Raw genomic sequence first — 25,759 nt, 5'->3', positions numbered from 1 at the left:
ATATTTTAATATTTTCTTCAAATTATTTATTTATTTTTTTCCTTTTCTTTCTCTTTCTTTTTTTTTTCGTCCCTTCTTCCTCTAGCCAGTCGCTAGACCTCGACGACCAGCCAAAGGCGAGGGCGAGCCTTGCCCGCCGCTGGCGAGGCTTGACCTCGCTGTCGCTGGGGGAGGCTCACCATCATCGGGCTAGCGAGGTTGAACCTTGCCAACCCTCACCTCTGGTCGGTTGTCAGACCTTGGCATCCGGCTAAAGGAAGAAGGGAAGAAAAAAAAATAGAGAAAGAGAAAGAAAAGAAAAAAAGGGAAAAAGAAAAGAATAAATAAATAATTCGAAATTTATTAAAAATGTCCATGTCAGCGCCGGCCGTGCCACTTAAGATAGTTGGCATCCATGTCAACGATTTCCAACCAAAATCGATCGGATAGACTAAATTGACACAAATGCGAAAGATTTAGGACTCAATTGACCAAAAAAGAGTTTAGGACTGAATTGACAAAATTGCAGAAAGTTTATAACTTTTTAAATAATTTTCCCTAATATGGAACTATTCTTATAGACACCCAGAGTCAAGAAGAGTATATATCAATTGATTTATCATATGAAGTACATTTACTAGAACAGTAAAATATATGGAAAATCATTTGAATTTACAGACTACAAGTAAATGTGGATTCCCTAGTTCTCCCCACTCTCAATTTTTCGCTTGTAGTAATTTGTTTTAATTGTTAAATTGTGTTGACTCTCATAAATATACACGTTTAATGAATAATGTTTGCATATTTATGTTGGTTGTGGGGAAAATTTAATTGCTGATGAAGTACAAGCAATGGTTTATAGTTCTTTGATATTTTGATACGTGATGGTCATCACTGTTTTTAAGGTATTATTATTCTCATGAAGATGGAGATAGTGACTGCATTAAATGCTCGCAATCTTGACAGATAAGTAATATTAAAACTTTTGTTTATGTTTATATGCTCGAGTGATCTTTCATGTGGCATAATAGATTATCTCATGTTGATTATAGTACTTTGAAATTTATTAATAAAAGTGATATGATAATCTGAATAAGAAGAATTGTGATGTTTACAAGCAAAGATGACCAAGAAATTGTTCTCAAAGGTTGAAAGTTCTGCAATAGTACTTGAATTAGTGCATTGTGATATTTTGATGATTACTCTAGATATAATCATGTTTACCTTATGAAATCAAAAGATCAAGCTTTTTATGTGTTCGAGATTTATAAGATTGTAGTTGAAAATCAAAAGGATGCAAAAAAATAAAATAAAATCAAAGTCTTGAGAATTGATCGGGGAAGAGAATACTTCTCATTAGATTTTTTTTGCATTTTGTGAGGAAAATGGTATTGTGCAAGTGCACCTTATATACTACAGCAAAATAGATTGGCAGAAAGAAATAATTGACTTTTTGGTAGATGTGTCTAATTCCATGATCTTACAAGCAAAATTGCCAATCAATTTCTGGGGAGAAGCACTTCTTGCTGCATGCCATGTTCACACTAAGTGTTCCTTTAAAGAAATTTAAGATATTTTTATATGAATAATGGAAGGAAACGTCCCGAATATCCAACACTTTAAATTATGGGGATGCCTTGCGTATAGTTGGAATTATGATCCTAAGCGAATCAAATTAGGACCAAGGGCATTAAGAAGTGTGTTTGTTGGATATACTGAAAATTCTAAGGCTTATCAAATATTAATATAATATTATTGTAGAATCAAGAGATGTTGAATTTCATAAACACAAATTTCTTAAAGATTCAAGTGATGCCTCCAGCATCTTCAAAAACAATAACTAATGCAAGCAATCCATCATCAAGTAAAAATAAACTGGTTGACTCTCCAAGTGAGCCAAAGAGAAGTCAAAGAGTGAAGAAAACGAAAGATTTCGGTTTTAATTTTGGCAGAAGGAGATAGGAAAAATGTTGTGAATAAATTACCCATCTTATTTCACTTGGATGGAGATTCAAGAATGTTCAGTAGGACAATGACATCTAAGATGCATTATTTTGGAAAGAAACAATTAATGATGAAAAGAGGCACCGAGGAAGAGTTCTCAATGCTTTGTTAGATCGTCTATATAAAATTTTTCAATCTTACACAAATCCCAGAGGCATTTGAAATTCCTTGGAGACCAAATACAATATTGACAAGTAATGTATAAAAATAGATTTAATGCTTTGAAATATTTTGAATTTATAACGATTAATGGAAAATATGTCCCTTAGCAAGTGGAGGAACTCCAAATATATGTTGCCAAACTCAAAGACCTTATGATTGAAGTTTCTTGAACCTCTTCAAGTTACGGTAATTATTTCAAAATTGCCTTCAACTTGAAATGATTATTGAAAGAAACTTCTCCACACAACCTAGAACATGATTGTGGATAATTTACATTCTAATTGAGGAAGGTTCTCAAGATAGTGAGGCTAATTATGTAAAAGAAAATTTGCAAACAAGGTGCAATTTGTTGAGAATGGCAACATGAGCAAAGATAGAGAAAACAAGAAGCAAAAAAGCCATTATATGTTTTGAAGCAAGCATCGAAACAATGGCATGAAAAATTCTAATATGGTCATTCTGGCCAATTTTCACCGAAAATCACTGATTTAGCGGTACACCACGTAATACGGCCGGCAATGACTAAATCATCACATCAGGCAATTTTCCGATAAAAATTGATTGAAAGGACTACATTGAAATTTCTCGTAAATTTAGTCACAACATAGATTGAACTGATCGATGACTTTTAACTTGTGAAATCACAATTTTGAAGAGTTGACTCCTAATTTTGGCAACAATGAACCGGGACCTTGAAAGCTAACCTGTCAACGGACATGTTGTGCCCTTCAAGTTGGGGGAGAAAGAGGTGTGGCCATAGGTCTACCTCACTCAAAAGACTCATCCTCCATCACCCAACATGCATCACTAGTACAAAAGTAAAAATACCCTAATGCCTAAAATTCTAATTGGACCCACACGCCTTTATTTCATATGATCTTGGAGATTGGCATTTTGGAAGGCAGAGAAAAAGAAAAAAGAAATTATAAATTAAAAGAAAAAAATGGAAGGTAGGCATAAAAGATGCCTTCGGAATACTATATTGGCCTCCATTGCTTTTGGGGTGATGATGATGATAATGGTCATTGTACCAAATTTTTAATTTTTGAGATTCTTTATGGGAACATGAGGTGTTGGATTCGTGTGGGCTACTATTTGGTTAAGTATTAGGGCAAGAGAATGGAGGAAGAGATTCGTCCAAGTCAGTCCATCCATAAAGAGTGATCCTACATAGTGCAAAGGTGCCAGAGGCAATCTCCTATTTCCATACATTGGATATGTGCTTTGACTAGACAAGGCCCTTTAGTAAGGTTATTTGTGAATTGGGTTTGGTACATTCGTTGTCATGCGTATCGCTTCCACTATCTTTGTGAAGTGAAAGATCGTTTGCCTTCAAGAGAAGCAAATAGCACCTACTAGTGAGAAAGATCATTTACACTTCATAGGTACTAGGAGCAAGATGATGCCCAAGCATAAGGGTGATCAGTGGGCGGCCCCAACCTATCCGAGCCCTTAGGTTGAGTCTAACTTGTTATTTATCAGAATGAGTGGGTCTAGGACAGTCGCAATCAGGGGCAAGCTGAACTTTGGAGCTAAACGCCAGACCTGCCCCAGATTTACCTTCAGCTTTGCTAGCATTAGCAAGCCTAAGCAGATCGTGGGGCTGCTAAACTCATGATCGGGTCTATCTATCTGGACATGCATATTTTAAGGTAACTATACAGACATAGATGCATAAGAGCCGTATTAATCGTGATTGTCGCGGGAAAAGTCATTGATTATGGGTACTATAAATAGTCTCACAAACCATGTCTAATGAGCTTTACGGGTGTGAATACCTTAATTTATAAGAGGCAGTGGATTATTTCATCATCACTCAAGTTAGGATTACAATAACTCAATTAGAAAAGAATGGCTGTGTGGTGAGTGCACAACAGATTAGTCTGTTGCTTTTTCCTAAAGCATCTCTCACTATAAAGCACTTCTTCCCCATATGTGGCGAAAGCAACTTCCACCAAAAGGCTCAACGCGTCGATCGATTAATAGTTAATGCAAAATCCCACTCGAAATGAGAGTTGCCCTCGTTCCCTTTCCAATGTGTGATATATTAAGTAATCTAATTTAAGGATTGTCTAAATCCTTTACACCTAAGACTTGTTTACGCTTTACCTTCCATAAAGTTGGCTACCACCTAATTGACACGGGGAAATTGTCTAATGAGTTCTAAACATATTGTATGGATGCCAATTTAGTTCTAAACTTTTTAATTTTGCCAATTTAGTCCTAAACATTTTGCGCAAATATCCAATATAATCTTTCCAGCCAATTATTACAGGAATCGCTGACATGGTGGTGTGTCATATAGGACTATAAGGACCTTGGCCCCACCACGCTTCCGCTGCGCCACTCTTTGTGTAATATTGTCCGCTTTGGACACTAAGTCCTCACGGCTTTAAAACGCGTTATCTTGGGTAGAGGCGCTCTCTGGCCCTTCCTCCCCCAAGCCCAATATTGTCCTCTTTGGGACACTCTCTGGCCCTTCCCCTCAAGGCTTTGTTCTCATCATGCGCAGCGGAAGCAAGCCCATGTGAAACGCGTTACACAGGATAGGCCACCCAGGCCTTATAAGCAAGGCCAGGACTCCCCCCTAAGCGATGTGGGACAGAGAGATGCCCCCTTGCCATCCTAGAAGCCTGCCAGGAGCCGCTCCTTGTCCAGGCCCTCTGGCCCCGGCGACCACTCCCGCCTCGTCGGGCCGGGTCGTTACATTCTCCCCTCCTTCGAGCACAGGCGTCCTCGGCCGTGGCCCCACACGCGGTCGGGAGTCGGCTCCCGATACCATTTGTAAGGACCTCGGCCCCACCACGCTTCCGCTGCGCCACTCCTTGTGTAATATTGTCCGCTTTGGACACTAAGTCCTTACGGCTTTAAAACGCGTTGTCTTGGGTAGAGGCGCTCTCTGGCCCTTCCTCCCCCAAGCCCAATATTGTCCTCTTTGGGGCGCTCTCTGGCCCTTCCCCTCAAGGCTTTGTTCTCATCATGCGCAGCGGAAGCAAGCCCATGTGAAACGCGTTACACAGGATAGACCACCCAGGCCTTATAAGCAAGGTCAGGACTCTCCCCCTAAGCGATGTGGGACAGAGAGATGCCCCCTTGCCATCCTAGAAGCCTGCCAGGAGCCGCTCCTTGTCCAAGCCCTCTGGCCCCGGCGACCACTCCCCGCCCTCGTCGGACCGGGTCGTTACAAGGACGACTAGCGATGACTGGATCGCTATGTCAGAGACTTCCAGCAAAAATTAATCGAATGGATTACACTGGAATTTTACATAAAGGTTTAGCACTAAATTGGCAAAAATTGAAAGTTTAGGCTTGAATTGACATCTTTACAATAAGTTTGGGACCGATTGGATAATTTTTCCAAACGACACCAAAGTAATTGCTGAAGTTTTTCATCAAGCATCTTCAATCAAAGGAGAATCAATTACATGAGTCTTACCATCTCCTAATTATTTCTCTCCATAATGAATTATAAACCGAAGCTCTGTCCTAAATTAATTAGCTTAATTAGTAATGGAAGGTAGGTTAGACATCTCAAAAGTAGTTAATGAAAGCCCCACTTTTTACTTCATCTTCACTACCCCAATTACACTCATAAAAAGTTTGAAGATGGCCTATGAGGAGGTACAGAACGTTGACCATCAAACAAGACCCCAACAAAAAAAAAATTGAGGGGACCCAAGGAAGAAGATGGCCATCCAAAGCTTTCCCATCATAATCTTAAATTATTTTCATATTTCCACTTTTTTCTGCGAGAATGTCATAGATAGAAAAAGTAATGAGTAACTTTTTACACTTTTCGGCATATCTTTCGGTAAAAATCAGAATACATATATAAAAAAAAGTTTCAAGTTAAGTTCAGCAGGCACTTGAAAGTGTAACTTTGTGGGAGAATTTTTGTCATTTGTAATTTTCCTTGGCATTATTTTTCTGGTGAGCATTGAAGATAGCTTTCCTTCATGTGGTCACATGCATGAATTGACATGGAATATGAATAAAAGCGATAAAGTCCATGAGCTTCGAGAAGACGTCTTTAGCTTGCCTACTCCTAAGATTAGTCAGATGACAGAGAACATATACGTCGAATTTGGGAAGCTTTACGCTTCACAAACGTGCATGTCAACATAGACTAGGAAATTCGAGACAAGAAATGAGCCCTTGGATGGCTGATGGAAAGTGTTCTCTGTCAAAGAAGTGCTAATGATACAAAGGCCAAGAATTAGCTGGTCTTTGAGCCATCTATATCTAGATACATAAATTACTCATTATGAGATTATTTCGACGTAGCTACATAATGTCCCAAAAATATCACTATGAGACAATCGATTAAGTTATGCGTATCCATAAGGAAGTATGATCTGAAGACCACTGCCATATCAGGAACTATGGATAGACGGACGACGGGGACCCGCACATGTGAGATCAACTGAGCAGAACCTGGCTCTAGTATCATGTTAACAAGTCCATCTAAATAGCTTAAGCTAATTTAAAGAGTATATCGACTGCATTGATAAGCGACTTATGATACTTTAACGGATCATCTCTTTTCTTTCGTATCCATGAAAGTTTTTTCTTTTACATTTTTTGTGTGGCATGATCTTACCAGATTAAGAGTCCATAACTTTTATTATTAGACACACAAATATCCTCACTAAACTATACCTACAAAGATATGTGTGCGCTTTTTCTTGCATTTCATCCTTTCTATCCCTTGGATCTTTCGATTTCATCGTGGCAAACCAACTCCATCAAACCAAAATCTTGGGGAAATAGTGTTCAGCGAGAGCACCCGCTTAAATTATCTTATAGGAATCCTCATTTTAATCTCTCATATATATATATTAGAGAGAGAGAGAGAGAGCGATTTGGTTACTAAAAGCATGATTTGGTAAAGCTTTTGGTATTGGCCTTTTGCCTTACGGTGGAATGAGGAGACACGAGGCCACTATTAGTTTGAGAGAGAGAGAGAGAGAGAGAGAGAGAGAGAGAGAGAGAGAGAGAGAGAGAGAGAGAGAGAGAGAGAGAGAGAGAGAGATTTGGTTACTAAAAGCATGATTTGGTAAAGCTTTTGGTATTGGCCTTTTGCCTTACGGTGGAATGAGGAGACACGAGGCCACTATTAGTTTGATTCATCAAAATCTAAAAACCAGGAGTGAACGACATGTCTTGAAGTGTTTGCGTGCGAATGCTTTCGACCTAAAATTGACGTTTCCATGGAACAGATGGAGCATGTTCGAAATTCTATTGCTGGAACTACTTTTCCACTAATTTTATGCAAATGGGATATTACAGTATAGCATTTGTTCCAAGTAAAAATTGCCAAAAAAGTCTTAAACATGTTACAATTATGCCAATTCAGTCCTAAACTTTTCAATTTGGCCAATTTAATCCTAGACATTTTGACAATTTGCCAAGTTAGTCCATCCGGCGAATTTTGGCCTGAAATCGCTAACATGGACACCGGTTATCTTACGTGTTACTGCCGATGCCGACATGGACAATTTTTTATAATTTTTTTTAAAACAATTATTTATTTTGATTTTTTCTGTTTTTTCATTGTGGCTGGCAAGGTTACATCGATGACCTCACCGACTTAGTGACAGCAAGGTCGAGCCTCGCCAAGTTGTCGGCCACAATGAAAAAACAGAAAAAAAGAGAGAAAAAAACCTCAAAAATAATAATTTTTTTAAGAATTATAAAAATTGTCCAAGTAAGCATTGGCAGCGCCACATAGGATGTCTAGTGTCCACATCAGTGGTTTCCTACCAAAATTAGCCAAATAGACTGAATTGGCAAATTATTAAAAGATTTAGGACTAAATTGACTAAATTAAAAGGTTTAGGCTTTGGTAATTTTCCTCTTGTTCCAAGGCCTTATGAGGAGATAAAAAGAATAATAGGGAAATCAAATAAAATGTCCATCAACTTTGGGGTGTTACACTTTAGCTCCCGAATTTTTGACTTCTACACAATATTCTTTGAACTTTTACTTTGTTATGGCCGTTAACCCTCCGTTCTTTTTTTTGTTAGCATGTGCAATGCACATGACTTTTAAGGGATAAAAGTATGTTTCCATTTTGTTTATTTAGGGGAATCTCTCTTTTACACTTAATTACCGTTAAAAATGAAAATATGGAAAATGGGAGAAAAATAAATAAACTAAAGTACGAGTAATGGAAAAGATAAATATCTGTATAATATATGACAATAAAAATTTGTTAACATTAGACCAAAATAGCATAAATAAGATAACTAAAAAAAAACAAATTAAATGAAAAAGGAAAAGGTGTCAACAACAAAACAGTCATGACAAAAATCTAGTACTCATTATGTACATTTAAAGGGTTAATTAACTTAGATTAACAAAGTACTTTAAAAATTATGGCTCTATTTGTTTCATGGAAAATTTGACACTTCTAGAATATATTTTCCAAGCAATCAATTTTCAGGAAAATGAAAATATTTTCCTGTGTTTGGCTGAGATCTAGGAAATGAATTGGAAATTATTTTCCATCGCTTGAAAATAAAAAAATTTCTTTTATTTTCCCAAGGAAACATGCACTATTCGTGCAGTATAACTGCTATAGATGATATCTCATTAAATTTTCAATAAGGTTTTATTGAATTAAATTTTCGTAGTATAAATTCATTAATAGACCGTAAACAATTGTTTTTTTTTTCAATTATGGAACCCGGCATCTGGCGCCTAGGTGCCAGGCCCAGCCTTGGGTTACTTGGGATCGAAAGCAAAACCAAATAAAGTAAATGAAGCATGGGAAAATAAACACCCTCGTCGTATCAGGGTAAAAATAAACAAAATCTTGTTATTAAGCCCCGAAACAGGACTCTCATGAGTTATGAGTCAAAATCAAGTTCGCGCTTTTACAAGGTGTATGAATAACTTAATTCTCCAAGGCTAGGCTTGGGACCTAAGCACCGGAGGCCTGGCTCCATGAGACAAAAATAATCGTTTACAATCTACGAAAATATCTATGCTACGAAAATTTAATTCGATAAAACTTTATTTAAAATTTGATAATATATAGTACATATAACCTTTATGGTGCACGAATAGTGCACGTCTCTTTAGGAAAATAAAAGCAAGTTTGTCTTTTCAAACGATGGAAATAATATACAGTTCACTTTCAAATTTCAACTAAACACCGAAAAATATTATCATTTTCCTAGAAAATGACTTCTTGGAAAATCTTTTTCAGGAGTGTCAAATTTTTCGCAAAACAAACGTAGCCTTCAAGGTTAATTAATATTGCCGATTATTATTGTAGCAAGAAGACAAGGCCCCATGTTACAGTGCCAATCCTGTTCCATCAATTTTTTTTTTTGTTCTATCACTAGGTAAGGTAGCTTCTATCTCTTGATCTTGCTGTGATTTGAAATTAGTTATGTTGTTGCCATTCTATTCTCACGCTTGTGCTGGGAGTCACTAATTCAGCGCCATTTGTCAGTGCTTATATCATCCTGTAATACAATGCAAACACAAACATAAAACCAGAAAAATAATGTTTTAATGCATAAGAAAATCATGCTCCTCTCTATGCCTAAAGAATTGAAAGGAAAAACGGAAAGATTTTCATCGAATTGAGGGTTCGATTGAACTGTGCAGGGCTTTCATGAACCAAATTTTCTTTTTCTTTTTCTTTTTTTGGCTTGAACAATTCGTCCCATGATCGCACGTGCAATAAACAATCATCCTGAACATTTGTGTTCGCCCCGATCTTCAGGTGCTATACTAATCTTGGGGTGTGCCTGTGTTGCGGAAAATTATATGATCAAGGAAAATGTGTTCCATGGAAATTATTTTCAAGAAAAATTATATGTTTTCATTTATTTGGTGGTATGCTGAAAAGTATGATCGAAAACATTTGGGGTGTTTGGATCTCATTTGGATGAGAGATAAAGTTGAGAATATAGGAAATAAGAAAATGATTTCTTTCTTGTCATAAACGAAAGTCGTTTTTCCAATCAATTTTTTTTTGTTTTTAGTCCATGAAAAATGTTTTCCATTAATTAAGTAATTGTCCGTCATCCATATACTGAAAAGTTCGAAAACAATTTCCTGAAAATGGTTTTCATCAAACAAACTGACTCGATATAAGGAAATGTTTTCCTAAAATCATAAAATATTTTTAATGAACCATCATTACTTTGCATTAATTAACCATTTAAAAATACATAACAAGTATCCAAATTTTTGTCATTTGACCTTTTGGTTATTGAGCCCTTTTTTCCTTTCTACTTAATAGCTTTGCTTTTTTCTTGAGATATCTTACTGGTTGTGTTAATTTTTTTCATCAATTATTTTCTAAAATTATTATCGATATTTTTATGCTATTAATATATTAATTAATTTAATTTTCTCCGTTTTATTTATGTTTTCATTTTCTTACGGAAGTCAAGGGTAAAAGAGAAATTTCTATCAAAAATGAGATGAAAATGCATATTTACCACTTAATAAAAGTCATGTGCATTTCACATGCTAACAGAAAATATAACGGAGGATTAACAACTATAGTAAAATGGAAATACAGGGGGTAATAGGTAACACTTAAAAATTCAAGGGATTAACAACTATAGTCATGAGCAAATGTATACTACTCCAAAGTTCAAGGGAGTTTTATGTGACTTCCCCAAGAATAATTTTACCTTCTCAGCAGTGACGGAGCTAAAACGACAAAGAAGGGGTCGAAATTTTCATGGTGAAAAGTAACTAATTTTTCATTATTAACTTGTGTATAAAGGAAATAACAAATAGTAAAACGAGTTGAAAAAAGTAAAGAAAATTAATTTGGCTGGGCTATCCCTTCAATTTTGGCGAGCTGAGTTATATGTCCGGTCCTTAAGAATTATAGAAGGAAATTACAAAACTCGTCCTTGTATTATATTACACGAGTTCTGTTTTGGTCCTTGAACTATATTCCTAATACATTTAGTCCCCTAAGTTCTCTCCGGTGACAATTCAAGGACAAAATTCAACTATCTGTCTAACTATCGACGGAACAGACTGAGTCAGCACAGATAAATCAACACGTAGGGTCTACGTGTACAAATTTCTAAAAAAGTTACACTTGTGGTCCTCTAACATTTAAGAATGTGTTATTTTAGTCCTTATACTTTGTTTAGTTATAAAACTAGTCCTTAAATTATTTTTTGATAAAAACCTTATTAGAGATCTTATGAAAATGTCAATTTGAAGCAAATTATTAGTTGGTGATTTCTGCGTTTACAGGTAAGCACAATCAGGTAGATAGTCCCAGCAAGATTAATTCATCATATCAATAATTTAACATCCTCATTGTTACCATAGACCCATATAATAGTATCTAGGACTCCTTTGAAAAAAGAAATTATTGTTTTAAAATAATTTAACCACATCTTTAACTCTCTATTTTATAGTTAAAATAAATTAGAAAGTTTATAAGAAACGTTCAAATTATATCTTCAACAACTCTACATCATATTGATTGTAAATATTGCCTATGATAGCATCCATCTCAATAAGACTTTCAATCAGATTGGGCAAAGTTATAAATGTAGGAATTACCAATTAATACTTGGGTTTAATTTGACATTCTCACAACATTTTGGATTAAGCTGTGACGAAAGAAACTAAATTTTTGTTGAAAAATAATATGAAGACTAGCATTGTAACTAAAACAAATTACAAGGACTAAAACCGAACATTTCTAAAAGCATATGGATCAAAAGTGTGATTTTTTTAGAAATTTGTACACGCAGACGCCAAATGTCAGTCAGTGATGACTTAGCATATTCCGTCCACATTTGGACGCAAAATTAAATTATATCCTTAAATAGTCATTAGAAATAAGGTCGTCAAATGGGTGGGTTGGGTCGGGTTTGTGTCTGGTCGAAAATGGTCCCCAAATTGACCCATTTTGACTATTTATATGTAATACAAACTCAATGACCCATACATAATACATACTTGACCCGACTCATATTATTAAGACACATCAATATTTAATCCAACCTATGAGAACTCGTACCTACCTACTTAACATACTTTAAGCTCTTCACGTGAAGATGTTACTTGGATAAGAATTTCATATCAAATCAAAAAAGTAAATTAGCATAATAAAAAATGTTAGCAAAACGTAAAAAAATATTATGGATTAAAATGCTTATAAAAAAGTAGAAAAATGCGCATGTGTTGCGACATCGCATACTGTGAATGCATGTTTTATTGATTCAAGTCTATTTAATCCTTTTTTTCGCCAAATTCAATTTATCATTAAAACAATTAATAAGCGGAAGATGCATAACAACTTGTTAATTCAATCTGTGAGAGCAAAAGGCCTCGATTGTTATATTATTTTTCCTCAAATTGATTGAATTATAAATAAAATATGGGTTAATAAAGTGACCTATTCATGACCAATTTTTTGGCCCCTAGTTGTTTCTCGACGCAGTGCTAAAAATGAGTTACCCATATAACGAATTGGGCCATTAAGTCTAAGTCACAAAATGGGTTTGGGACCATTTTGCCGATCACTCTGCTCCAGCTTCATTTCCACCTCTTGTTGTTGTCCTATGCTTCCCTTTCTTGTTTATTGGTCAGACTTCCCTTTCTTCAACAGCTTGTTCCTCGGCTTCACGGGCTTCAGGAAGCTCGCCTGCAACATCACCATCTCCTTCAAAACCTGAATCAGCCTCCCTTCAACCTCTTCCCCATTCGTCTCCCCCACCCTCAATACCCTAGCCACCGCCTCCATCGCGCTCACGCACCCTCCATATGGCTCATTCCCCGAGTAACAATTCCGAAATCATAGATGCTCCCTCCATCGAGGCTCTCTCGTAATCGAAGCCCAAGTTAACTCTAACCGCAAACCGCGACAGGTACTCCTCGCTTGCGCTCACCATCTCTGCGCATGCTTCCGCGTGGCATCGAAGGCAATCACCACGAGCCCCTCGGGGCTCGGCCCTTCGAGGGAGATAGGTGGCTTGGAGCTGCGACAGGGTGAGGGAGAGGAGGAAGAGGGTGGGAAGAGGTAGATGGAGGGAGGGAACCGGTCGAGGAGAGGGGAGAGCCCCAGGCGGAGCTTGCGGTGGAGGAGGACGGTGGAGTTGAGGAGGCACTGCGGGAGGACCGGGATGGTGGAGAGCTTGTGGCGTGACTCTCTATCACGCGTAAAAATGAGGGAGACATGGCTCACTAAAGTGACCCATTTGTGACCTGTTCTGGGGCTTTAATTTTTTTCTCAACCCAATTTAGCCTGTTTTACAAAAAATGTGAGTTACCTACGCTAAATTGAGCCCGCTAAATCTGAGTCACAAAATGGGTTTGGGGACCATTTTGCAGGCTCTAATCAGAGATAAGTTTGGGGACTTAATCATAACGAAATATAGTACATAGAACAAAATTGAATTCGACTAGTTTTATAGGGACGACTTTTGTAATTTCCCCCAATTATACCAATTGACTATTTCATCCTCTGATAATAATTAGTAACTTGCAAGGGCTAGAGTGGCGGCGATAGCTCTTGCTTGTCCCTCCCTAGCTCCATGTTCGTTTCAGAGCATCTCGATCTTGATAGAATTTTCTACAAAGGTGATGGGCCTTACGGTTTTGGAAAATGTAGGTTTTGCCTACCATGTTTGAACTTTTTGAGAGCTGGATAAAGAAATCGAGAACACATCTTGTTGGAAGTTTAGCTTGAAACTCAAGGAGGTTAGAGGTGCAGTGTCAAGGGGAAGATGGTTTTATGAAGGGTTTTACTAGCATAACAGTCTTTGGGTTTCACAATATGTCGTGAGCCATAAATTATTGAAGGAGTGGAGTACACAATAATTTATAATTATTTGTAATTTATTTTTTTATGGACCAAAATAGGCTATTAATCTCACGGTGGATTAAGAACAATCACTTAAGCATTTCTCTTTTGTGAATGGTCAACACAAATTGTCCACTTGTTTTCGGGTCTAACTTGCACATTTTCCGAAACTTTATTTGGAGATCTCGTAGGTTTGAGACTTTGATGGAGAAAGATTAGCAAGACACCCCAAGCCAGGCAGGGTCATAGTCTGCCCAGAAGATTAGAATTATTGGCTAAAGTTCACTAGCCATTTCTCAAAATTAAAAGATCAAGGGAATAGCTCACACTATGCTAAAAAAATTCAGACATACATAACATGTTTCACACCCCGAAACCAACAATAATGGGGGATGACAAAGCCGTCCTTTTTCCACCCAAAGAATGCAACCTAAAAAAGAAACCAACAACCTGTTATCTTAATATATATATATATATATATATATATATATATGATAAATTAGGAGGTTGGTTATAACATCGGAGTTTTTATAATCCATAAAAAAGAATATGTACATCTTCAACTAACAACTAAACTCAGAAAACTCATCTCAGTTATATACAACTCAAAAGTAAACAACCAACTAAGTTCATACCAAAAAATCCCCCTATCTAAAAGCCTCGGCAATAACACGAGTGCTCTCATCTATCTGTCGCTAACCAAAAAACTTAAAGAACATGTAAGACGAATGAAATGAGCAACCATAGAATAGTGAGTAGAACATTTCTTCTAAGCTTATCGAGCATTCAATATGTACGTTTAAGATACAAAACCGTAACTCATCTACACCAAATCGAGAATATAACAAACTTACAAGATCAAGATGAGTTATATAATACTTCAACCTACTATACTCATAGTAGAAATACCCATTTCATCAATAATATCAAAACAAGTATCAACGATCTAGTTCATTGATCAATCTCATTAAATCACACGTCAATGGTCAATTCCAATGATCAATCTCATGCCCAGATATCTAACCATGATCACGCTTAATGCCTTATCACAAATGCGACCAAGATACTCTCCTTGGCTATGTCTTTACCTATATTGCCGATGGCCAGCCCACAATGATATCCTCAAACTAGTATGTATAACACAAATCCCTTAATGGGCTCACATAAACACTGAGCATCAACACAAAGCCACAACAACATGCTCCAAAATCCATAAAGCCAATCCGAAATCTATATCACAAATTGATTTCATACACCAAAACATATAATTTTTCGCAACTCGGTTCATCCCCTAGAAAAAGTATTTGTCAAATCATTTCAGAATTCATTTCACAAATTATAGTAGCTATATATATATATATATATATATATATATATATATATTTCACAATACATTTCCTAAAACCATTCACAAATACTAAAAGTAGTAAATGCTCGATCTAGACTTTTATGCAACAAAAAATGCTATTTCATGACTCATACTATATATATTCCATATTGCTTTGAAATATGAATTTACAAATTCAAAAAAGAGATAGCACCACTCACTTAAGAATACCCAACACTAAACAACACAATTATATGAGCCGACATCTCGTAATCCTATCAATTAAGTGAGAATCGACGTTAAAACCAGGTAAAGCACTACTTTAACTAATGGCTTGACTAAATTACACTTAATGGCTAATAAAATGACTCCCACGCGATAACAAATTGCTAGCCCCAAAGTGATTATTTAAAGTTATTCACAATGCGGAGCTTGCACGCGAAACTCTAAAATTTCACTCTAACTAAACCATTAATTTAAATTGACTCCTGTAAAACCCCACAGCTCCACAAAGCCCTAGTTCATGATTTCCATAAAATTCCACAACTTAACAACCACAAATTGGACCTCGTAGTTCAAATTTCACATAATTTGAAATTTGTGTTCTAGTTCCGAAAATTACTACGATTAGACGAACAAAAGGCGTAAATCCTCACCGAGCATCGTGAAACGAAGGCTTAGCGAGGTATCTATAGCATCTACATGCAAAGTCCTCTTTTCCTTTTCCTCTCCTTTTCTTTTCTTTCTCCTTTCTTTCTTTCCTTTCTTCTCCGTTCTCTGCGTGCTCTCATTTTCCCTGTATATTTCTTTTTCTTTTTTATAAAGCCCACTTTTGACCAAGTCTAAAAGAAGGGCCAAATGTTGCGACATGATAGCAGTAGCCAGCCTCAGAGTCGGAAGCTAGTGTCAAACACTTGAGAATCATGGCGGGGGTTATGTTATACTCGTCCTCCCCCATTCTAAAGAAGATCAGAGTTGAAGTACACTTCTTCCGGAACATACCCAAAGTTGCAACTGTCATAAGAACCAAGAAGACCCAAACTTCGCATTCATTGCCAAGGACTTTCAAGGACATCTCATTTCAACTACCCCAAGTTAAATGTTTGTATCTTATAATCCGCCGCTATCCACAACTCACCTCTCATTAGCCACCATAAAATCCAACCAATTCAACACTCGATACTACATAATTTAGAAACTCATTCAACAACTATGAAAAATGTGCATCCTAGTGTTTTTCTTTTTTTTGGTCGAAGTGCATCTTAGTTGATTGCCTTGGATTCAACCTAGTCACAGTCTACTGCAAATGAAGGCCAGAGGAAATGCATACATCGGCAATGACAACACATGGATGTTGGCATCAGGTCTCAACTGTGGGCTCGGGCCTAAATGGCTCTGAGCAGGATTTTTGGTATTGGCAGACAGAATTGAAAAGAATATCCTTTATAATTGTTTGCACCAAGAAATGACCAATTTTGGGTATTATAAACAAGTAATAGACTTAGTTGATGAGAGCAGAGTTCGGTCATTTATGAACAAAATTATCAACAACTTGAAGAATCAACAACTTGATGAATCGACAGCTTGAAAGAATCGACTAGAAGTGGAGTCAACAATTTCGGATGCAACAACGTAGTGGAATAAAGCAACCGTCAAGATAGTAGAGTCGATTAAATTCCGGCATTGCATCCTTGCATTCCCAAGCTTTGTCGTTGATTAAATTCCAGCATAATTTGTGTACGTTCGTTTCCGTTGAAGTTGTCACGCCCCGAACCCCAACGAGCTCGCGACATCCCGCTCCGGTCGAAATATTGCGACGTCCAAGGAACGTCGCCGACCCAACCCAAACATCAGAGCCACATGCGGAAGCGAATAACAAAACCCCGGACAAATAATGACGACAACGGGGTAGAACAACAGAACAATCCAGCAACCATATATTCATACAACACCAAATATACAAACATCATATTACAGACATAAATACAGACGAACATACTCCGCCACCGTTTTAATAAAAGATCAAGGTCTGGTTAACTTAACTTCCCTATGGGTCAACCCGATTTACACAACCCCTAAAATATCCTAGGGAAAGCCTACTGGTCGCCCTTCCGCTCTGCTTCTGATTCTTCGGGTTTGAGCCTCCGGACACTCACCGCAATTCCACCAGGCACCAAAGGCGGTTCCTCGAACTTCCAAAAAGAGGAGGCAAACTTCCCGGGTCTAAGGCTGGGGGTCTGAAAGTGGCGGTTATACAACCGTGAGACGAATCTCAATAAGTGTACAACCCCAAACCCCACGTAGGCACTCACGTACCGCCAGACGAAAACACGCATAACACACAATCTATCAACCAAACTAACAATCACACGCGACCCTACCTGAAATTCCTCACGCACGTCCCTGCACGTTAGTCAACCACACAGCCAGTATGCCACAGAAATACATCACAACCGCGCGCGTGCCCCGATTATAGAGCAAAACCCACTTGGGCACGTCCCATACCATGCCTAGCAGTTTTTACCCCATAATCGAGCATCACACCACGCGATACAAACACACTCAACACGAACTCACACCACACGTCACCTTTCACAATCCTCTCACTCGTCTTGCCAAATTCACTCATTCTCAACCCTTCCACCACTACCGCGCCCGCGTAAAACGCATCAGGCCAACGGTCTTCTGACCTCGTCAGGCATCGTCACCCCGTCGGGCCGGGCATCGTCACCTCGTCAGGGACGGCATCGTCCCGCGTAAACGTACACGCCTCAGGACGGAATCCTACACACACTTTCCTTCTACCGTGCCCGCGTAAAACGCATTAGGCCAACGGTCTTCTGACCACGTCAGGCATCGACACCTCGTCAGGCCGGGCATCGTCACCTCGTCAGGGACGGCATCGTCCCGCGTAAACGAACACGCCTCAGGACGGATCCTTTCCAACCAATCCCACATTTCCAAACCTTCGTTCCACACTCTCTACACGTACCACGCCACCACACAAACACACTGCCAAACATACACACTTCACACACATTCCATAATTTCGCATTCTCATCACACGAACACGCACCACTTAACCACACGCTCTTGGCACGCGAATTCAATGCACATTCACATCACCATATCACCACACTTCACGGCTACACAAACACGGCACGCCACCACACCACATTCAGCCCAATGCACAAACCAAATCAGCCCACAATGATTTCCAAGCCAACCAACAAGCACAATCACACAACCACGCACAAATTTCCATTCAAGGCACAATCCCATTAATTAATCGCACAAATTAATTCCGATCAAACCCCAACATCACAGCCCTAATCCAAGCTCCCTAAACCTCAAAATTTCATCGCCTAATCAGTCCGAGAGAGATAAAAACCGAGAGTGAACAAAATCGGGTCCAAACTGGGCAGTTACACAGTGACAGAAATCCATTTGAAATAAATAGTAAATCAATTCCAAAAATTCTGAAATTTGGATATGTTGTACAAAACATCTTTATGAACATTTTCCATGCAGAACTCGAAACCCAGTTCTAACCGTAAATACCTCGTTTTGACACTCAAAGTCAGACGAAATTCGGTTCGCTCGGACAGCCCCTCAGGCCATCAAAATACAACTCATTCGGCACCCAAATCATTTTGGAAAACCTTTAAATTTTTATATGTTATATCCACAAATGTCCCCAACAATTTTTGTGAAGGAAGTATTTTGAAAATAGGCCTGGAAAAATTTATAAAAATTCGAACAGGCCAGAAGGTCGGGTGAACAGTAATTCGGGCAGTTTTATTTCGGTCCAAAGATAGACTTCCGAATGGCATCAAATGATTTCCAAAAATTCCCAAATTAAAATATGTTATACTTGAAGATTCTATGAACAACTTTCATGAAGAATACTTCCTCAAATTCGGGCCACAAAAGTCACAGTAAAAATAACAAGAACCAGCGACGCAGCAGCAACCTAACTGGAAATCAGCCAACACACACCACCGAGCAAACCAGCCACTAAACTCACCCTAAACCGAGCCCTAAACAAGCCTAACAATACCCGAGGTCCTAGGCGACATTTGGGGAGGTCACTTACCTAAGAAAGGCGAGAAGAACGGGCTGGATGGGTGGCTGAAATGGGTGGAACAGCAGCAGCAGCAGCAGCAGCAGCAGCAACAACAACGGTGATGAAAGGAAACAAAAATGAAGAGAATGAGAAAGAGAGAGAGAACGTGAGAGTGAGAGAGAGAGAGAGAATTTCGGGAGAGAGGAGAGGAAATGGTCTGGCCAGAATGAGAGAGGAGAGAGAATGAGGTCAAAGCTGGTCAAATATGGTGGGCCAAGGGCGCCACATGTCGCGATCCTACGCGATCTTCCCAAAATACCCTTGATCCAACGGCCCTCGTTGGTCTTATCCAAATAATTGAGGGGCATTTGAGTCTTTAGGTCCAATAATGCAGCTGAAAACCCTTAATAATTATCCCAAATATTTTTCCAAAAATTCGGAACTGAAACGGCCCCAGGGGCAAAATGGTCATTTTTCCGGTCCCGGGGCGAAATTCCAATTTTCGCACATACGCGTTCTATATATGCGTGGCCAACCTAATATGGTGTCGGAATCGCGAAATTCACTTTTTAAGCCCCCGAAAATCGACTGCAAAGTTTCGGGAATAAAATAATATTATTTTTCCAATTTTTGTCGAAATTCCAATTTTTGGCCAAAACCACTCTAAATGTGCGTGGCCACCCCAAAATGACCTTGGCCGCGAAAAATGACCCCAAACGGCCTCCGAATCCAGCCTTGGTGCCCACAGGGGCAAAACCGTAATTTTTCCGGCCCCGGACCGAAATCCATTTTTTTGCAGAAATGGGTGGCCCCAAGGTTGGCCAAGCCAAAAACGTCATCGGCCGCTCAAAATTGTCACTTTCAAAATTCTCGATTCCCGGGCCCGAATTCCAAGAAATGACTAAAATCGAACAATCGCGACTTTAGCTTATCTCTTGCTAACGGGTGGCTCATTGGGATTACGCGCTCTCGACCCGTGACCGACACTAAGTCAAATCACGTTTAAGTTTGCTCGAACCAAGACGACCTCGATTGTCATATAATTGCGAGGGTCTGTCACTAGTGCCCTTTGGACACGATCAATCAAATAGATCGGCCTCGGTTGGCTCAAAACATTCCCTCGTCAATCGATATGGTCGAAGATCGAACCCAGGTCGAGTTCTTTGGTCGTGCGAACTCAATCCCGTAATAGCCCTACCCCTAAGGTTAGCATCCCGTGAATGCGCATTTCCGGGTGAGATCTCACTATAAGTGCATTGATCAAATTCATTTCCTAAATCCCGGGAAAAGGATCGAAAATTCAGACTATTACAGAAGTGGTTGTATTTTCAATCTTTGTCATCGATTGAATTCTAGCACGTTTTATGTACATATAGTTCAGTTTGAAGGAAGTTATCGATTACCTTGTCTACCAATGATATTTCCTATAAAAAACTAAAGAACAACTTTCGGTAAAAGATATTTTGTTATCAAATTCAATCCGAGTTAGACTCGAATATCATATGTAGAGAAAGTACTTCAAATCGAAAGAATCGAGAAAACTTGATGAGAAAAACATCTTTTTGGCGTGCCTAGTGAGACCAGTGTGGTCAATTTGAGGAAGTACAATGCCAAGAGCAAAGAATCATCCAAAGCTTGATCATGTTGTGGGTAACAATCCCGGTGATATAGCTACCCAGTTAGAGACATCAACCGCTCCAGCAACAGAGCCATTCCCAAGGGGCAACGTCGAAATTCCGCAGCACTTTACGAAGGAGCAAACGAGGAGTTAGCACCAAACCTTATTTCGGTGGCTACCATGAAGAGGCTGTTCGAAGAACAACATCATAAGATGATGAATCACATAGCAAGACACATTTATGAAGTGATCAGGTCTATAGTCGTCAATATAATCAACAATGTCGTCTCTAGGACAGAGACATTCAATCAATCCATACTGATCCAATCGAATACGGTGACTTCCGAGTATGTTCCTCCAACTCTTAATCAATTAAATGACGAAGATAATTTAGACCAAGTAATCCCACCACTAGTGAGGATTTTACAAAGGCTTAAAAACCCTATTTACCTTGAACCTAGGGGGCAGGAAGGTCAAGTCTATCGACCTATCTACCTTAAACCTAGGGGGTAAGAAGGGCGTCAACTTACAAATCTTGATCAATTGGCTGAACTCATATTACAACAATTAGGTACCGACAATGGAATGGTCGGACGAGTATATAGAAAGCTACATCCAAATTAGGTGGACACTATACCTAACCCAAGAAAATTCAAAACTCCTAACTTCATTGTTTTCACTGGCGAAGATGACTAGTCGACTGTCAAGCACATTGATCGATTTATTGCCCAATATAGAGAGGCAAGAACAAATGAATTCTTGAGACTTAGGTTGTTCTCTTTGTCTATATAAAAGATCGCCTTTACTTGGTATACGAATTTATCTCCTAATTGAATCCATACTTGGGCTAAGATGAAAAGACCATATTCCCAATTTTATCGAAGGATACATGAAGTATATTGATTGCTTATTTGGCCATAATTTATCAATATGATAATGAATCAGTCGATCAGTTTGTTGCTCGATTTCAGAGGGTTAGGAGAAAGTGCAATACTTCACTCTCAGAGAAAGAATTCACAAATATGGCTTTCAATGGATTGAAATTCAATCTTAGAGAAAAATTCTAAGGCCAAAATTTTGCCGATTTAATCCAATTGATAATGAGTGTGTGAGTATGAGCAACAACTTAACGATAGAGATAATGGGCCACATGAAGACTTTACACAAAACTTGCCTTTCATGGAAAGATATGAGCCATATGATGAATGTGACCAAGATAAAATTCGCTAAGAATAAATTAAATTTGCTCATGACAAGGGAGCACAAGATAGACTCTTTGTTATCTAATTTAAAAGATCGAATGATCGATGAATCATTCCATTCTTTTAAGGGAGCATTTGTTTGCACTAAAAAAAGACCAATTTTGGGTATTATGAATAAATAATAGACTTAGTCGACAATAGCAGAATTTGATCATATATGGACATAATTATCGATAACTTAAAGAATAAAAAACTTGATGAATCGATAGCTTGAAGAAAGACAAGAAATGGAGTCGACAATCTGGATTGTAACCGTCAACGTAGTGAAATAAAGTAATCGTCAAGATAATGGAGTTGAAGAAATCATCAACGTAGTGGAGTCAATGTACTTGTTGATGTAATCGTTTGGTAACCATTTGTAAATTATATTTGTAACTTTCCTTTGTAACCTCCGTTAATAATTGTCGATTGTAGGCTTTAAAAAGCCATCGAAGGCCCCCCACAAGCAAACAAACAAACATGTTATCTTTCATTTTTCTTTAATTTCTTACACAGTGGTTTTTGTTTCCAAACTCGGGTCATCGATTAAATTTCGACGTGTTTCTTAGTTATAGTTTCCAAATTTGTGCCGTCGATAAAATTTAGATGTGTATCTTTGTCCTGGGGGTCGCGTTGTCGATTAAATTCTGGCGTTGCATCTTTGCATTCCCAAGCTTTGTCGTCAATTGAACTCCGGTATTGTTTGTGTACATTCGGTTCCATTGAAGTGGCTCTATTTTCAAGTTTTGCCATTTGTTAAATTCCGGCACGGTTTGTGTATATATAGTTTTGTTTGAAGTGAATTTATCGATTACCTTGTCTACCAGTGATATTTCGTGTTCGGAATCACCACAGAACTTGTCTCCTCTAATAATAATGGAAGAACGACTTTCGGTTAAAGATATTTTGTTGCCCAATCCAATTTGAGCGAAACAATAACCTAGACGTGCAGAATGAAACGGTCAGAAAGTACATAAACTGAAGTCGCATGTTATGATCAGAAACTTAAGCACGATCCAAAGTCAGAATGAATGGTCACCTGTCACTTTAGGCCATGCACTTGCTCTACGGTTAATTTTGCACTATTACGAGTAATCTTAGTGAGTCGAGAGTCTTCCTGCAATTCACCCAAAAAGCTATGAACAAGATGCTCCAAATTTTAAAAGAAACGAACTAGAAAGTAAATTTCAAGGTGCTTCGTGAGAAAATGGTATAGTTGGCTATAAAACTTTTGAACATTAAGGCTCCGCTTGTTTCGCAGTAATGTGACGTTTTTGAATAATAATTTCCAGGAAAATGATAATATTTTTCGGTATTTAGCTGAGATCCGAAAATGAACTGGAAAAATATTTTTCGTCGTTTGGTATGAAAAATCCTCATTGAACTCCTTTTAATTATTTTTTATTTTTGAATTTTTTAAATAATTTTTAATATTTCTTTTCTTTTCTTTTGTTCTCTTTTTTATTTTCTTTCTTCCTTTACTGGTCGCTGCCATGGCGATGGCCAGTGACCAGCCAAAAGCGAGGCTCGGCCTCGCTCGCCCAAGGCCGGTGAGCTTGAGCCTCACCTCACCGGCCTCGAGCGAGGCCTTGCCAGATCCAACGATGCTCGGCCTCGCTCGAGGCCTCGCCACTGAGCCTCAAGCAAGGTCGACCCTCAGCCTAGCCTCGTTGGATTTGGCAAGGCTCAACCTCAACGAAAAGGAAAAAAAAAATTGAAATGTTTTTTAAAAAAAAGAAAAAAAATAAAAGTAAAATGTGTTTGGTGTAAGAAAGTGAGGCGAAAGAAGATATGGAAAATGTTTTCCGCTTTCTCTCGCTTTTGAAGGCGTTTTCTACTTTGGTGGAAAATGTTTTACTTGACTAATTTATTTTCCGCGAACCAATGCCGGAAAATCTGGGAAACGTTTTCCTGAAAATTATTTTCCTTGAAATGAACAGAGCCTAAGACCAACCTATTCTTTTCCTCTCAGCTAATGATGCATAAGATGAGCACCCACCCAAAAATGGATAGGAGTGACTTTGCTTAATGGAGCAATAACTCTTCCAGAGGGGGAATAAATTGTATCAGAAATCAAGAATTATGCATAATCTAAAAGAAAAAGCCAGAGCACGATGTAATATCAGACAGCCAGCTTTGTTACAATGGACAAAACCAGGATGCCACCGAACCCTATGCTTTTCTAAAGGGGAATGGAGCCACCATACTACTTCCACCATAAATGATACAAATTGCACGGGGATCTCATATTCATAAGAGTCAGTCCATCATTATCGTGAAATTATAAAAACCTTTACATGGCTTACTCGGGGAAACTACCAAACAAAATCCTAAATCTATTACATTTTTGCCAATTCAGTTCAGAGCCTTTTAATTATGCCAATTGAGTACTAAACATTTTCACGTTTTACCAATTAAGTCCATCCAGTCAATTTTGATCGGAAATCGTGGACACAGACCCCAGTAATCCTACGTGGCACAGCCAGCACTAACGTGGACAATTTTAATAATATTTTGACATTTGTTTTCGATTTTTTTATTTCTATTTTGTTTTTTATTTCTTTTCTTTTTCCTTTTATTTCTTTGGGTTAACACCACGAAAAACTCCAAACTGGTACACTTGTGGCAAATTTACCCCGAACTAATTTTTTTACCACGAAAAATCCTAAACTGGTACACTTGTGACAAATTTACCCCAGACTAATTTTTTGACCATAAAAAACTCCAAACTTGTATATTTGTGACAAATTTACCCTCCGTTAAATTAGATTAATACCACGAAAAATCACAAATTGGTAAATTTGTGACAAACAGAGGGGTAAAACCCCAAATTGGTATACTCGTCAACTGCCACGTATTATTTGACTCAGCAATAACGAAGGGTAAATTTATCACAGGTGTACAAGTTTGGGGTTTTTGATGGTCAAAAAATTTGTTTGGGGTAAATTTATCACAGGTGCACCAGTTTGAGGTTTTTCGTGGTATCAACCCTATTTCTTTTTTTTCTTTTTTTTAGAACTCATGCTTGCTAGGGCCTTTGCGCCCTTGCCCAGATCTAGGCGAGTGGGACTCGCCTAGATCTGGGCAAGGGCCGTGACACCCTCGCCCAACCCAGGCGAGGGTCGCTGGTGGCCGACAATGGTCTGCCAGCGACCTCGCTGGCCAGAGTTCTAATATAAAAGGAAAAAGAAAAGAAAAGAAAAAAAGAAAAAAATTAAAAGATTATTAAATATCGTCAGCATATAAGCAAAGGAAAATGAATTTCAATCTGAAGAAGTGGGGGAGGGGGACTCGTGGAAGCGAAGAGAGTTGAAGTGGCAGAAGGAGTAGCAGATAGCGAAAGGGTGAGGGCAAGGAGGGTGATGATGATTGGCGAATCTTCTCAAATTTCGAAACTATGGTTTGTCTTCCTGATGACCCTGATTTTATCCACAATCTGTTTTTCTGTACCGATCATAGAAATGCTTTTCACTCTTTTCATGATCGTCAAAGTAATGCCATCTCGTTATGTAGATTTTCGGTTCTTCCGAAGTCGTGGCATTTTTATCCCTGCGTT

The 25,759-nt window shown here is 38.4% G+C and overlaps 1 protein-coding gene across 1 annotated transcript; it reads right to left on the bottom strand.

Moving 5' to 3' along the window:
* Positions 1-12,657: 12,657 nt before the first annotated feature.
* Positions 12,658-13,684, bottom strand: LOC115671649 (tRNA-uridine aminocarboxypropyltransferase A). The gene is given in 5 exon segments (XM_056318662.1): positions 12,658-12,922; positions 12,925-12,974; positions 12,977-13,045; positions 13,048-13,364; positions 13,665-13,684. Coding segments are annotated over 5 exon segments (651 nt in total). The 3' UTR covers positions 12,658-12,727.
* Positions 13,685-25,759: the final 12,075 nt, after the last annotated feature.

The sequence above is a fragment of the Syzygium oleosum genome, unplaced genomic scaffold (genome assembly GCF_021117445.2).
Source record: "Syzygium oleosum isolate NSW1041296 unplaced genomic scaffold, Sole_v2.1 Sole_v2.16, whole genome shotgun sequence".
NCBI classification, from domain to species: Eukaryota; Viridiplantae; Streptophyta; class Magnoliopsida; order Myrtales; family Myrtaceae; genus Syzygium; species Syzygium oleosum.
Note: the sequence above shows the minus strand (reverse complement) of the source record. Positions and strands in the feature narration are given on the sequence as shown.